General features: G+C 41.8%; 2 protein-coding genes across 2 annotated transcripts; one reads left to right on the top strand and one right to left on the bottom strand.

Moving 5' to 3' along the window:
• Positions 1–755: 755 nt before the first annotated feature.
• LOC115044342 (phospholipid phosphatase 3-like) lies at positions 756–6,450 on the bottom strand. Its single transcript, XM_029503316.1, has 6 exons — positions 5,984–6,450; positions 4,364–4,521; positions 3,970–4,256; positions 3,802–3,859; positions 2,262–2,438; positions 756–2,151 (listed from the first exon to the last, which is right to left on the bottom strand). Exons 1-6 carry the CDS (start codon positions 6,174–6,176, stop codon positions 2,053–2,055), a joined length of 972 nt encoding a protein of 323 aa, XP_029359176.1. The 5' UTR covers positions 6,177–6,450; the 3' UTR covers positions 756–2,052.
• Positions 6,451–11,114: 4,664 nt separating this feature from the next.
• LOC115044553 (uncharacterized) lies at positions 11,115–13,577 on the top strand. The gene is made up of 3 exons (XM_029503665.1): positions 11,115–11,735; positions 11,868–11,901; positions 12,166–13,577. Exons 1-3 carry the CDS (start codon positions 11,514–11,516, stop codon positions 12,546–12,548), a joined length of 639 nt encoding a protein of 212 aa, XP_029359525.1. The 5' UTR covers positions 11,115–11,513; the 3' UTR covers positions 12,549–13,577.
• The last annotated feature ends 661 nt before the right edge of the window (positions 13,578–14,238 follow it).

Here is a 14,238-nt window from a genome sequence, read left to right as displayed (position 1 = left end):
TGTGTTGCCAAAAAATCCTTTTCAAGATCATGTGCATGACTTTATAGTGGCTTTACAAGGCTACATATTGTAGGAGGAAAGTGCTGAAGCGTGTGTGTGTGTGTGTGCGTACATGTGAATGTGTGCCTAGCTTTATGAGCATGCATGTGTGAAAGGGTGTGTCTGTGAGAGAGAGACTGTGTGTGCGTGCGTGTGTGTGTGTGTGTGTGTGTGTGTGTGTGTGTGTGTGTATATACATCATTCTTGTATAATTAATGTATCACAGTGAAGCATTTTATCAATATCAATTGGGGGGCTTCTTACACACATCCCCTCCTTCTGATTTTGAACTCTTGACCAATCCCATTTCTCATAAAGACCAAAAGCCCCGCCCCCTCCACCACCTGCACCACCACTAACTGTTGGTGATGGGACTCGTTGCCATGGAATTTGTCATAGCAACAAAACTCTTTACTCCAGAGCCAGAGATCATATAAAAAACCTCAGAACTTTTCTGCAACCCCGAGATCCTTGTACATATCGACCTCAAGTGTTCTGATTGTCTTGTATTGCTATTGAAGTTCAAGTAAACATGTGAAATTAACGCTTTCGTCTTTTTGTTTGGGGGGATGTATAGAGAGAAAATGGACAAAGTACAAATGTTAAAAAAAAGAGAAAATTTGATTAAACAGTAGCTAGAATCATAACAAAAAATATATATTCATCAACTGACTGACAATATAACACACACACACACACACACACACACACACACATATATCTAGGGACTAAGCATGCTGAATTATTGAAACAATGGTTAAATAGAAGTTGAACCGCAGCTGTGCCGAAAAAAATCACACTCCAAATAATTTTACTTGTTGATAACAAATTAAGGTTATTTGCTTCCTTGGGATAATTACTTCATGCTGTACTCATCAACATTAATTATGAAAATAGTGTAGGACAAATAACAGGATGTAATATGAACGGTGTCACTTCAGATGATGAACCCACTCAGATTTATCACTTTACTTCAGATCCACTGAGCTCTATGGAGCATTTTCTCTCAATCAACCTCATTTACAACTATTGTCTGCAAAAAAAAAAAAAAAAAAGAAAAACTCTATAGCCTACCTATTTACCACCAAAAGGCAGACATAACATTTTGAAAATATCAGTTTTTAACAGGTTTCTTCAGTTTTCTGTAATAACATTTGAAATGTTTAATTTAATATGCGCTATTGCACTTTTAGAAAAATAAAAGCCACAAACTTAACTTGAAATATGAATATTAAAAAAAATCTTCTTTAATGATCTGTGTGCTCTTGGACTGGTAAGTAGCCTAACAGCATTCATATTATTATAAATACAACGTAAAACTATTAGCACATACAACCTTCTTTTCCAGTATGTATTATATTCTAAAGACATTGTCATAGTCATTTTCTCAGAAGTTAACTACATTACATGCTACATTCTGAAAGACAGACGCATATTGCCACAATACTTTAGGAAAATTTGTGTATTGCTTGCTTACAGTACTCCCTTGTGCTTTCAATAAAATCAATACATTCACTGGGTTTATGTAAAAATAAATAAAAAAAAAAGCAGCTACAAAACATGTTATTCAAAGTGTAAATTAATAATACTAACATGGAAATCAAAAAGTGCTTTGACAGTATTGTTTGAGTTGTAACAAAAGTGGTATATATTTACAGGGAGTGTATCGAGTGGTAGTGGTGTGTTCGGTCTCAGCTTAAAAGTTAAGTAACACATGTGAAATTAAGGTCAGTCACAATGTCAAAAGGTCCTGTGCTCAGGCTGCTTAAACACACCAGCCAAGCCGCCGGTATGGTCTGGTTTCATCCTCTTCTTTCTTCCTTTCTCGTAGTTCATATGTCGTCTCTTTAGAGCCATACAAGGTCTCGCTCCACTCTTTTTTTCTCTGTCCTCCACTGTCTGAATGCTGAGGTATGCGGTTGGACTTCACAGGAAATGGTCTCACATTCTTCACATCTCTTGTCTATGGAAGCCTGGTTACAGGCAGCAGGTGGATGCTGGTGTGGGCAGGGTTTAGCAAACAGTATGGTGCGGGGACAAGGGCGTGTCCAGAGTGTCCGTTGGAGACAGATCTGAACTGGAGCTTTTGAACATGGGGGAGATATGAAAGGCCTGAAAACATAAGGAATTTTTTTTTTTTTTACTTAGGATTTAAAGGGACGTTTATTTTGTGGACAAACAACTATTGGAAAATAAAATACAAGCAGAAGAGGAATACTGACCACCCAGTAAGCAGTTAAGGCACCCTGTAAGTAGCCGGTTAGCACATCGGACGGGTGGTGCCGGTAGTCTGAAATGCGGGTCAGGCCTGTGTAGATTGCCAGCAAAACCAAGAAGAACTGCAGCACCGGCCTCAGAAGCCGAGCCCCACGCCACGTAAACCTCGCCTGCAAGTAGAACTGCAACGCAAAAACAAATATAATAACTGCACCATTTACTAGCAAAGCCTTCTCCTGCTTCCCAATCCCTGCTGCTTTAGTTCACTTCACTGTTTTCACTATTTACTCAACACTCCATATTCTCAGCACTGCAGCATCATGTGTCATCACGTATCTGTGCTCGGCTGCAGTGAGCCTAATTTTAACACAAATTCTGTCCCCATGCATTGTATTTGTTTTTTTTTTTTCTTTATTTGGAAACAGAAAAATCAGGTAGTAAGAAAGGGGATGGCATGCAGCTAAGGTCAGATACTGTGATATATGCTCTACCGAGTGAGCCACTGGGAATAAATCTGAATCGAGACAGGAATGCATCAAATTAAGGGTAAAAGAAAACCCGAAGCTGCTTACAAGGCTTCTTACTAAATTAGTTCCAATTTGTCTTTGTCACCCATTTTTATCTAGTTTAGTTTATAGTTTTTAGTTTTTGGTTTTTAGTTTAGTCATCGTTTTTTCGAACATGTAAACGAATGAATAAATAAACAACAAAAACAAAAAGAAAGACAAAGAAAGCAAAACAGCATTTGCAACAAAACAAGTGTAAAGCCACTAAATCAGAAAAATAAACTAATAAATGATATAAGTAATAATAATATTATATCGAGCAATTTTTAAAACAAAAAGAAAAAACAAGAGAAAGCAAAGATGTATTAAGCAGTTCTGGGTTGTCCGGGATCTGAAAAGGAGTGGGCTGAAGTAAAAATGTATTTAATCCCACCCCTCTCTCCTTTTCCCTCCAGAGTACTGAGATCCATTGTCTCATTTACAGTGAGCAGTACACTGCTGCAGCTACTAACATCTCATGATGTGACGAACAATTTTATCGTTACTTACTGGTTACTGTTTCTGCTCACTTATTTTTGTGGAGCACTACAGTAACATGAGGAACTGTTGGGAAAAGTAATTGAAGCAGGCAAGCCAAAATGGCGCACACACAAATGTACTGTCGTATGTACTCATTCACATATGCATGCACTTGCATTCACAAACACAGGCTTTTATACACACAAATACACAATAGAGGAGAGCAATGAGGCGGTGAGGCAAGGTCACACTCCTCCCACAGCAGAACAAAGCTGTCTCTGTTTGTCCCCATTTCTCCTTTCAATCCTTTTCTTTTTTCTCCTCCTCTATCAATCTCTTGCTTTTGTTTTTTTTTTTTTTCAGCTAACTGGACTGATGATGGGTCCACCTTTCGTTCATTCACTCTTTGCATTTTATGGAAAGACGATAATTCGAAATTGGAGAGACATTAAATTGGGTTTAACAGTGTTTCTGTGTGTGTGTATGTGAGACAGAGCAATAGGCAGATCGAGATACTCACTGCTAAGTAGAGCATTGTGTACATGGCGAAGGAGGCGTGGCCAGAGAAAAAGGACTTCCTGCAAAAAATTTATAAATATTGAGACTTCGACAAAACTTAAGTGCATAGTTCATAAAACATGCGCGCGCACACACACACACACACACACACACATGCACACACATATACCTGGCCTCCTCCTCTAACCGGTGGTCAGATTGGCGGCAGCTCACTATTGCGACATAGCTTCCTGGCGTGCAGTTGAGCGACGCATAGGTGACGCCGCACACAGAGAGGAAGTGTGGCCGCAGCCGCCCAACGCTCAGCTTGGCCATGTTGGTCAGTGATTGGCCGACACAGCAGCCAAACAGGAAGCATCCCAGCTCTTTGTAGAGACAGGAAACATACAGGTTCCTGACGAAGGCCTTGGAGCTTACGTCACGGAAACGCACCCTGTAACACTCTCCAAGAGCGATCTGGTGGTGAAGATAGAAACGCCACATGACACTCTCCACCTCCTCTTTCTCATGCTGGGAACTGCTATGTGGGCCAACTGCTCTGGGCACAGATGATGTATACTCACCGTGAGCCCAGTGATGATGATGCCACCAGCAATGAGTACTTCATCTGGTATGGCCTCTCGGTGGAGATAAGGATAGGTGATGCTGGGGTCCCCGCACATGAAGCCCCTTCTGTAAGGGCTCAGCGCCTTCAGCTCACATGCAAAGAACGGGATGGAAGCTGCGCAAAGGGAGGAGGGAGAAGGTTAAACGAGGAGTAGTGTGACAACAAAATAAGGATGGGAACCTAAAATTTTCTCTTGAGAACATAACTACTTTGACCACTGTCTGGAATGTGAGGGTCACAACATGGCTCCACCGGGACCAAAGAAGCCCAGGCAACTACAGAAAGCTCCTATTTGCTGATTGAATACAGACTGAATCCATTGAGTCCAGAAACAGAGAACTAAAGCAGGCAGAGCTAATCACCAACTGAGTTCAAACTGCGCATGTGTGTGTGTGTGTGTTTCTGTTGATGAGGAGAGAAAGGGGAGTTGTTCGTGACTCCAGTTCAACTCTTTCTTACAAAACAAAGAGCGAATGCCGCAGCGGTCCAGGGCCAGGACCAGCCTCACACTGTCTCTGTTTGTCTCTGGGTATCCGTCCTCTCTCCTCTCAGTCCTGCATGCCTGAACACACACACACACACACACACCACAGAGAAGGAGTTGGGAGAGAGTAACACAGAAAAAGAGAGACTTTAGCCACTCTCCCTGTCTTCTTCTCGTGCCCAATCTGTTGTTATTACACTAAGTCTCCATCCAGCATTTTCCAATTAGCCAGCATTACATAACCATCTTCCTGTCACATATAGGGAACATGTGCAGGAGGGTCACCAACTCTCTCTCTTTTTAACACACACACACACTCACAATACTCATGGATGCTGCATTTATTTATTTATACCAGATCCAATTCCCTGTGGCCGGACTCTACCCTGAGAACTGGAGGTTGTCATGGAAACTGTAGAATTCCCTGGGCAATGCACGAGCCAGCTGGCACGGGGAGCTCGGGAGCGCGCAGGAGTGGAAAAAACATGTTGATGAAGAGAGAGAGGATGGGGTGGGGGTCATTCTTCTATTCTTGCCTTTTCCACTTTCTTCTGGTCTTTCGTACTGTCTCTTCACAAACACTGAGTTAATTTGCTGCAGAATATGCCACATGTGTGACACTGCCTTTGTTGAATAAATAAAAGAGGACGGAAACAAGGACTAACAAGTCAACCCTCCACGAATGTAGATGGTTCCACCTGTGGTAGACAGGAATAAATCAATAGCAAGCCTGGTGAAAAAAAGGTGTATTTCGAACCAAATATTTCTCTCTGAAATATTTCATTTGGGTTTTAAGTTTGTGTTTGTTTGTTTTGTGGTTGCTGTTTTTTTGTTTGTTTGTTTGTTTTTATTTTATAGAATGTGCCAAATAGTTCAGCTCAGAATAAACAACCAGTCAGCAAGTCAGTGCAAGTGCAGGCCTCAACACTGACTTTTCTGAAGTAGTTATAAATTAACATGTATGTTGTAGCATAGACAGCACTGCTGTCACTCTTGGTAAAACTTTTGCAGTAGCTGTTGTCATGTAAAGCGTCCCCTCCCAGTGCATTTCAAGTATCAATGAAAGATGTTGTTGTGTGTTTTCATATTTACCAAGGAAGAGGCACAGGAGGTCTAAGCCCACCAGAAGTTTCCTCTTGGAGAGAGCCGGTCCAGTTATCTCTATGAGTTTCTTCCCGGCTCCGTGCTCCATCCCCAGGCCGCTCTTGCTGTCGCTCAGTCTGAGCTGCAGGTCTGCGCTGGACGCCGCCGCTCCTGAGCTCGGTGGTCCGAATTTATCCAACATGATGTCTGGACCGCAGCGGGGACAGCGCTGTCATCAGAAAGTTGGGAGCGCCCTTGAACTACTCGTGTGCAGAGCTGCTGGCAGCGCATGAGGGAATGAAAGTTGTCGGAGTGTGTTGTAATCTCCGGGCTGCACCTGTTGCGTCGTCGCCCTGTCAGAGGATCAGATCAAGCGGGTTTTTACGCATTTCGATCACCGCACAGCTTGCAGGGCTCGTCCTGACTCGTCGATCGGCGCCCGTCACCTTGAAGATATGCGGAGTGGAAAAAGTCCAGACTGGTTACGAAACAGACTGTGGAGGATAAGATCTCCTCCCTCGCTCTCTCTCTCTCTCTCTCTCACTCCGCATCAAGCAGGCCGACAGTGTGACTATTTCCTCTGACATGGATCAGAGGAAAAGCATCAAATGCATCATGGTCCATGCTGACTGAGTCACCTTTTCGATTTTCCTCGAATCATATCACTATTGCTGAGCGCTTGCCAATAAAAACAAATTGTTTTTGAGTAGAAATCAGAATTCTAGCGACTGCTGAACATTTGGTAACCGCATCACTATAAGAAACTATCCAAAGAGCTTTCTTTAGGATGAGAAATGATATGTGCAATTTGTAAAAGGGATTTTCAACAAACTGGCAACTCAAACTGATTCTTAGCAGTAACTTTTAAATGACACAACTTTAATAGAACAAGTTTCTATTTCTTTCGTTTTCTTTATTTGAACGTACAAAAGCAACAACCCTCCATTCATTGGTAGAGGTGCAGGGAATAGTGCTGATGGAGACAGAAACCCTCACAATTAAGCCAGTTCACCATAACTGATTACAAGATTACAATTAAAGTAAGGTGGACTTGTAGTTGATGTGCCAAATATCAGACTAGCAGCAGTGTGTGTGTGTGTGTGTGTGTGTGTGTGTGGGAGGGGGGGTTATGTATTTTATAAAATTTTCTGGTTTCTTGCTGAGAGGTGTAGTTGCTTAGTTCAGCATGAAAACAACTAGCCTGTTGGTGTTTGGTAGTTAAAAAAAGACACAAGTGGAGAATTTACACAGGAATTCACAAGTTAAATATAACCCAGTGACACAGAGGGGAAGTGGTTAATAAGGAGTGTTGGGCGGGAATATGGATAAAATAGAAAATATGTACACACTTAATGTCACCTTTACCCAGATTCTCCACTTTCCTTTTTTTTATATTTTTTATCCCTCTGACAGTGAAGTGTGTGTTTGTGAATGTTTGGGTGCGTGCATCGAAATCAAGGAAACATTACTCTTATTTTTGCCATTATGATAGCATATGTTTACACTTGTCTTCACTGACAGCAGAGTCCTCACTATGAACAAATTCCTCACCGTACTGTAACTGGAGGTGTCTCCTCCTGACGATGTTTAATGTTTTCAATTTCTCTATGGAGGAAAATAGGAAGTGAGAGAGACAAACAGAGAGACCTTGAACTTTTTTAAGTGCGAAGTGAAAATTGAGCCAGTAATTTCCCTGTGAGAAAGCCCAGTGGATACTTGGCCTATCCTAACCACAGAAAATCCACAGGATATAAATTCGACGTGTGTGTATATATGAATGTGCAATTCTACAAATGAGGAAGAAAAAAAAAATGTTTCTATCATTATGTTTCAGCTGATCCTCATCTTTGAGTGACGGATTTAAGGTTAGTGCTGATCGGGAGACTAAGGTTCATGCCAGGGTTGTGGAAGTGCACGATATCAATCCACAGTATCAACAGAAAGACAGTGGTGTGTGTGTGTGTGTGTGTGTATTTTATTATAAATGATGGAAGATGCACAACCCCACATATATTTAAATTGAGATTTTCGCTGTAGTTTCATCATTTTCAGTAAAGGAGCGTGTCCTCCACATGACACATTTTAACAATCCACTTAGTAATGCTGTATGTCATTTCCTCTGATGCAGTTTGTGCCAATTCTTTGTTTCCCCAATAGGTTTCATCATCTTTCAGTTTCATGCAGTACACATGTGATATAGTCCAAATCTTATCCCTACACACCCTTACAAAAACACTGGCTTAAGTTCTTGTCTCCAGAGACAGAGATGCTGCTTTTTGGGGGTTGAAGATCAAATTTTCTTAAATTTGTAAAAAAGGGGGAGAGGGAATAACAAATGTTTGAGGATTTTTTCTGTCGGCTATGTGTGGCTATTCCTATCAATGTTCAAATGTGTTGTACTTGTGTCGCCAGTTTCATTAGGGAACAGAAGATATGGGTTTTTTGGTCCTACAGGACCACATGACCTTCTACAAACTGTCAGACTATGATGATTTTTCATTTTCTCTGTTTCACGATGACTTCCCCATCTCTCTATCACTCCCACACAGAAACAGTCCCTGCATTTTTCCCATCATAGGCATTTTCAGTAGTCACAGCTCATGATATCTGAAACACTGAAGGACTTTTACAAAAGTCACCACATGAGGTCAAATTAGATTATATGGGCAAGCTGAATGTGGTGGAGGAAGTTCAATTTATTTAATACGAAAATTGTCTCTTCAACGGGTTTTACAGACTTATTACCACCCCCCCAAAAAAACTTAATACACAAGGGGAAAATATGCCTGAAACCACAAGGGAAGAATCTGAACATCCCACCAGTGCTGGGCGTAAGTTGAACTGTGTCTGGGAAAGAAATGTAGTGCATTGTGCTGTGACATCACATGATGTCAATACAGCACAGTCCAGACATTTAACTGGAGATTTTTTGCAAGTGTGGGAGTGGATATGAATATTACAACATAACTGTTCTTAAATAGTCCATGAATAAATCATGTTGCAACAGCATGCAATGATTTTGTAATATAGCATCTTGGTTCATGAAAACAGCAATATAAAAGGAATATAGCAAGCAAGGAATATAGCTGAAGTTCCACTTTCAGCTTTGTATTGACTGGAATGAAATGTGTCCATGAGCTCCTCAGCAATAATCTAGCATATATGTTTTCACAGCAACTCCACATCTGGCTAGAAAGAAATTCATATAGTTAAATTAACACCTCTTGAGCACAGTTAAAGTGGCATATTAGATGGAACACTTTCATTGTGCCAACGTTGTCTATTACCAAACTGTTAAATGCACAGTCTTTGATGATGTTAGCATCATCTTACATGTTAATGTAAGTTAAATTACTCGTAACCCTATCCCTGACCCAGCAGAGAAAATAACCGAAAGTCTAAATCTATATTTGAATCTTTGTGTGTGATCGTCATTTCTTGGTTTAATGGTAATCCCTTTATAAGCATCCACTTCCCTTTCAGTAACAACCACAAACATTCCCTTTACATTTCTCCCTTTAATGAACTATGCAGCGCTAGTCAGTGCATTGTTTTAATCAGCAAAGATCATATGAAGACAATTACCGCAAGACTCTCACAAGTAATTACATCAGTTCCGCTAAAACAGCTCGTCAATTTTTGACTCATGCTATTAGACAGCAAAAATAAACCAAAATTCAATAGTACAGTTGCATCAGCTCAGCTTCCCTCTGACTGCACCTCTCACTATTTTGCATTAAGGGGTCATCATCTGCCGGGCTAGCAGCTACATTGGGTATTTTGGTCTGGACTAAAGTGGAGATTGGACCAACGTTAGCATCCCCAGCGACACATGCTGCTTGAATGGCTGATGGGTAAACTGACTGTGATGAGGATCATTCTGTAATTTAGTCATCATGCATTACTGATTTGTGAATATCATAGTCGAGATGCCCCTCTACTATTATTTACCTTTGTTAAACTTGAAAATCGTTGAAGGCCAAGTCAAGCAAACAAATGACAAATACAAGACAAAAAGAAAAACAGTCAAAGTGAACCTAAGATAAATAAAATCCATAAATAATGAGAGAAGCATTGCAAACTGGTACAAGCAAACGATAAAAGGTTTAGGATCATAGGTTTAAAATGTTAACTGTTGAAATTAAATAAACTCCAGGCATAAGCATTACAGTTGCACATTAACTGCAACGGCTTACTGTAGATTTAGATAAAAACGGCACTTATATTAGCACTAGCAACATCTCCTTCTGCCACAAGGCATTAAGAAGTTGATAGCAGCTGTTGCAAGTTGATGCATATTTTGCATTTAGCCACTTTTCTCCTCCTGCTGATATATGATCATTCCTGAATGCTCTATTCAAGGTGATCCCAGACGAAGACTGTACACACAGAAATGGTAATGAGTAACGAAGCTGTTAAATTAACAACCCAGATGTTGGAACATCTTTTCTCACTCTGGTTGTTTTTTTGTGTTTCACCTATTTTTATTATTTACATTGGAGATCAGTCTTGCCTCGCCTCTCCCTCTGTGTCTTGGTATGCCTTCCTTTCTCTCTCTCTCTCACTGTGATATGGGGCTTTCCCCAGCATCGACTTCAGCTCAGGTTAAACACGATTGGCTGGCAAGACAGTCACCAAATGCCAAAGAGAATTTATCTTTCTGTTTGTTTAGAGCCAGATCTCCTGCTACCTACTGAAACTCAGTTATCTCTCTCACTCTCTCTGACACACACACACACCCATTCAAACAAAAAAGGGAAATTCCTTTATGGATTTATGTCATGTAGTTGCGAAGAAGTGGGACAGCTAAGCCTGTTGGTTGGAGGGCTTGGACTAATTTTAGGCTGGATGATGAAACGCAGGCTTCACGCAATCTCGTGTGTCTCACCCAAAGGCAGCTAGTGCAGGAAATTAGCTGCTTCTTTGAATAAATGTGTCCCAAACAAAACAAACAAACAACCAACCAAACAATGAAACAAAACAATTTCCACCAAGAAAGATAGACCAGGGGGTGCAGCTGAATAGAAAACTGAAGTCCGGGAGTGTTCGGTGGGGGGGCAGGATCTCGGTGTGACTGTCGGAACAAAGTGAAGCCGGAGGCTCCAGCTCCCTCTCCCTTTCGCTTTCCACCGCGCACACAGCAGGCCTCACTTGCGCAACAGCAGAGAGCTTCGGAAACTCTCCGCTGAGTTTCTCACCAACTCTGCAAACAGTGAAGTAAGGAGGCGTGTGTGAGGAGGCGACAGGGAAACCCATGACTTCCGCATTTTTCCCTCTCATCTAACCCCGAAGCGACTGCACACAGCGCTATAAAAGCCATAATGGAGCATCTAGTCGCAACATTCACCTCAAGCCCCCTGGCTGACCTGCGCCATACGCGGAGGACTAACCTGTGGACATAGGACATCCAACAGCTGGAGCAGCTGGGGCTGGACGACTTTCACGGCTCTACACTTCAAAGCTGTTTCGGAGACAAATAAAAACAAACAAACAAACAAACAAACAAGTAACTGGACGGCTTGGGCACCGAAGCGCAGAGATGGACCCGGAGTCTCTTCAGAAGAGCGGCCGCCGGCGGGGAGCCTGTCTGGACGTCTGTCTGGTCATGTCGATCATTTTCCTCTTCATGGCGCTGACAGTTGTCACCGTCGTCGGGTGGATGGTGGCGATGGGCCTGCAGTCCGAGCTCAAGCTCCGGTCTGCCAACGTTGAGGCGAAGACTTCATTCTTGAGGGGACCCACAGCTAATCCAGCATTCAAGGTAAAAAAGAAAGAGAAAGAAACTAATAACAATGGGTGTCATTTTCATGGTCTTTTTTTTTTTTATTTTATTTTATACTTGTTTGTCGTGTCCACATTGTAATCCTTTTATCGCTTTGTGTTTTATCAACAGATGGAGAAATTTGTGTACCTGGAAGCCACATCAAGTAAGTCTAATATAATTTCCCTAATACAAACATAATGACTCCTCACTGCTGATGAAGGGAAGAATTTAAGATTTACTTTATATGACTGTCCTACTCTCATATTGTGATCCCTGATCATCTGCAGCAGTAAATGCAGTCAAAACATTTTTAAATTCTTTAAACTGTCCCTGGACTGTATCAACGTAGAGCTAAGGAAAGTCAAGGCCATAAAGGAATGTGATGCCTGCTGTTGAGCTGTGTAAATATTATTCTTAACTTCTGCAGGTATCTTGAAGAACTCCACCATGGCCTGGGATTCAGTCGATTATGCTGCCGGCAGCTCCGTAGGAAGCAACTTCCACTTTGACTCAGTGAAACAATCTCTGACACCAGTGCAGGCAGGAACCTACTTCATTTACGTTGAGCTCAACTTAACCTGCACCTACAACTGCAGCGCAGGCGTGCTCAGCGTGCACGTAGGTGATAAGCTCACATGCAAGGTGGAGCTTCCAGCTGGGGTGATTTCAACACCTGTGAGCAGGAAGTGCTGGACAGTGAATCAACTGCAAAAAGAGCCCCTGTTCACTCAGATGGCAGTGTCACAAGAACTGAAAGACTGGAAACTGTTGTTCAAAGGCTCAGGCTTGGGGATGTTCCAGGTGGACTAACGTTGACTTTGGGGTGGTATCCAGATGCAGATGTACTCATGACCTGGTGGCCATGCCTCCGTACAAGGACCAGCTTGTGTTAAAATGAGCATAAAGGTGCTAAAGCATTTAGCAGTACTAGAGGTGTGTACATGGAATCTCAGGAGTAGTGGGAGTTTAGAGGCAAGCAGAATAAGCAAAACACGAGACACTCATTCTGTGTCAAAAGGAGTTATTCTGTATATTTATATTTGTGATAATGAACTATTTATGTATATGTATATATATATATATATATATATATATGTGTATATTTATATATATATATATATGTATGTATTTATATTTGTGTAAATGTTATGTAAATGCATTTTGTGTAGATACCACTACATTAGTGTCAATGTGCAATACACTGCATTTTTAAGTGGCCTATATTGGGTTGTATGTGACTTAAAAGCTCTGTTAAGTACAAAAGGAGCCCAAGGTGGATGCCTAAAGACAATTTGCTTGCAAAATGGCAACTTACTGACTTAGTTTGAATCTGCAGTACTTTAAGTGGAGACAGTCTATCTCTCCAGTGCAATGGTCAAATCAAATGAGAAGCAGTAATGTGTAAGACTATGCATTTAAAACAACTTCAGTGAAAAAAAGGTCCCAAATGAAGTTGCTAAAATATCTTTTATATGTGCACGGACTTGAAAAAAGTCCAATGGAGAAACTGCCCATTGTTGAATGTATGTAATCGTGATCCACAGTAATCATGGACATAAACGGGGACCGGGCCAACGCTGAGCATCGAAAGTGATTGCAGCAAAGTTTTCAGTGGAATAAATGAAATGCGCAGCTGGGGGAAATTTCCCTGCTGTTGCGCAGCCTATGCTGGGAACTGGATATACATCACTTCCTGTTTATTTACCATACTGTGTGGTTAAGAAGAGAAAAAAAGACTGTGCAGGCCTGCAAACAAACTCGAAATGATTATACCTCCTGTGTTACATGAACCTAAGATGTTACATTGAAATAAATACTGTCAGCTATTTTGCTATATTAGTTTTGGCTTTCATTTTGTCAGAATGAAGCAGCGGTCTCAAATGAAATACAGATTGCAAATTGAAAGAAATTTAGTGGGCTCATGCATTCAGCAAAATTTGATTTAACTAGAATTGCTTTTGCATTGCAGGTCTTTCTCTCCCTCTCTCGCACACTATCTCTCCAGATGTATTCTGGAAACATCTCCAGGATGCACTTGGATGCATCATCAGTGTTGGCCTGGGGTCTCACCACATACACCCTCGCCCAGGAGACCCAGCCAGGGTTGATCAGGCCCCGACTTGTGTCCCAGCAGCTACCCGCAGATCAGCACTCTTTAACCAAACACCCAGTGGCTGTTTCTGCGGCCTCATTGGCAGATTGAATGGCCCTCTTCTTGGCTGCTCCTGTGACGCCCAACTGAGTGAGGGCCTTGCAGAAAGAATGTCCTGTAAATCCTCTACGGATTTCTATGGGCTTGTAGAATGTTTTCCAGCCTCTGCACCTGCACTCCTCCACTAGCTCCCGGTACTTGGTGTGCTTCCTCTTGTTGGCTTCATCAATGCGCTCTTCCCAAGGCAATTAGGTTCCAGCATGATCAGGTGACAATCCTGTTTCCTTAATCGGGTGTCTGCTGGAAAAGCACAGGTTAATATTATAACACCCCCAAGAGGACCCCAGG

Source organism: Echeneis naucrates, chromosome 1 (assembly GCF_900963305.1).
Source record: "Echeneis naucrates chromosome 1, fEcheNa1.1, whole genome shotgun sequence".
Taxonomy (NCBI): Eukaryota; Metazoa; Chordata; class Actinopteri; order Carangiformes; family Echeneidae; genus Echeneis; species Echeneis naucrates.
The sequence above is the reverse complement of the archived record's forward strand: the minus strand, read 5'-3'. Positions and strand labels throughout refer to the sequence as shown.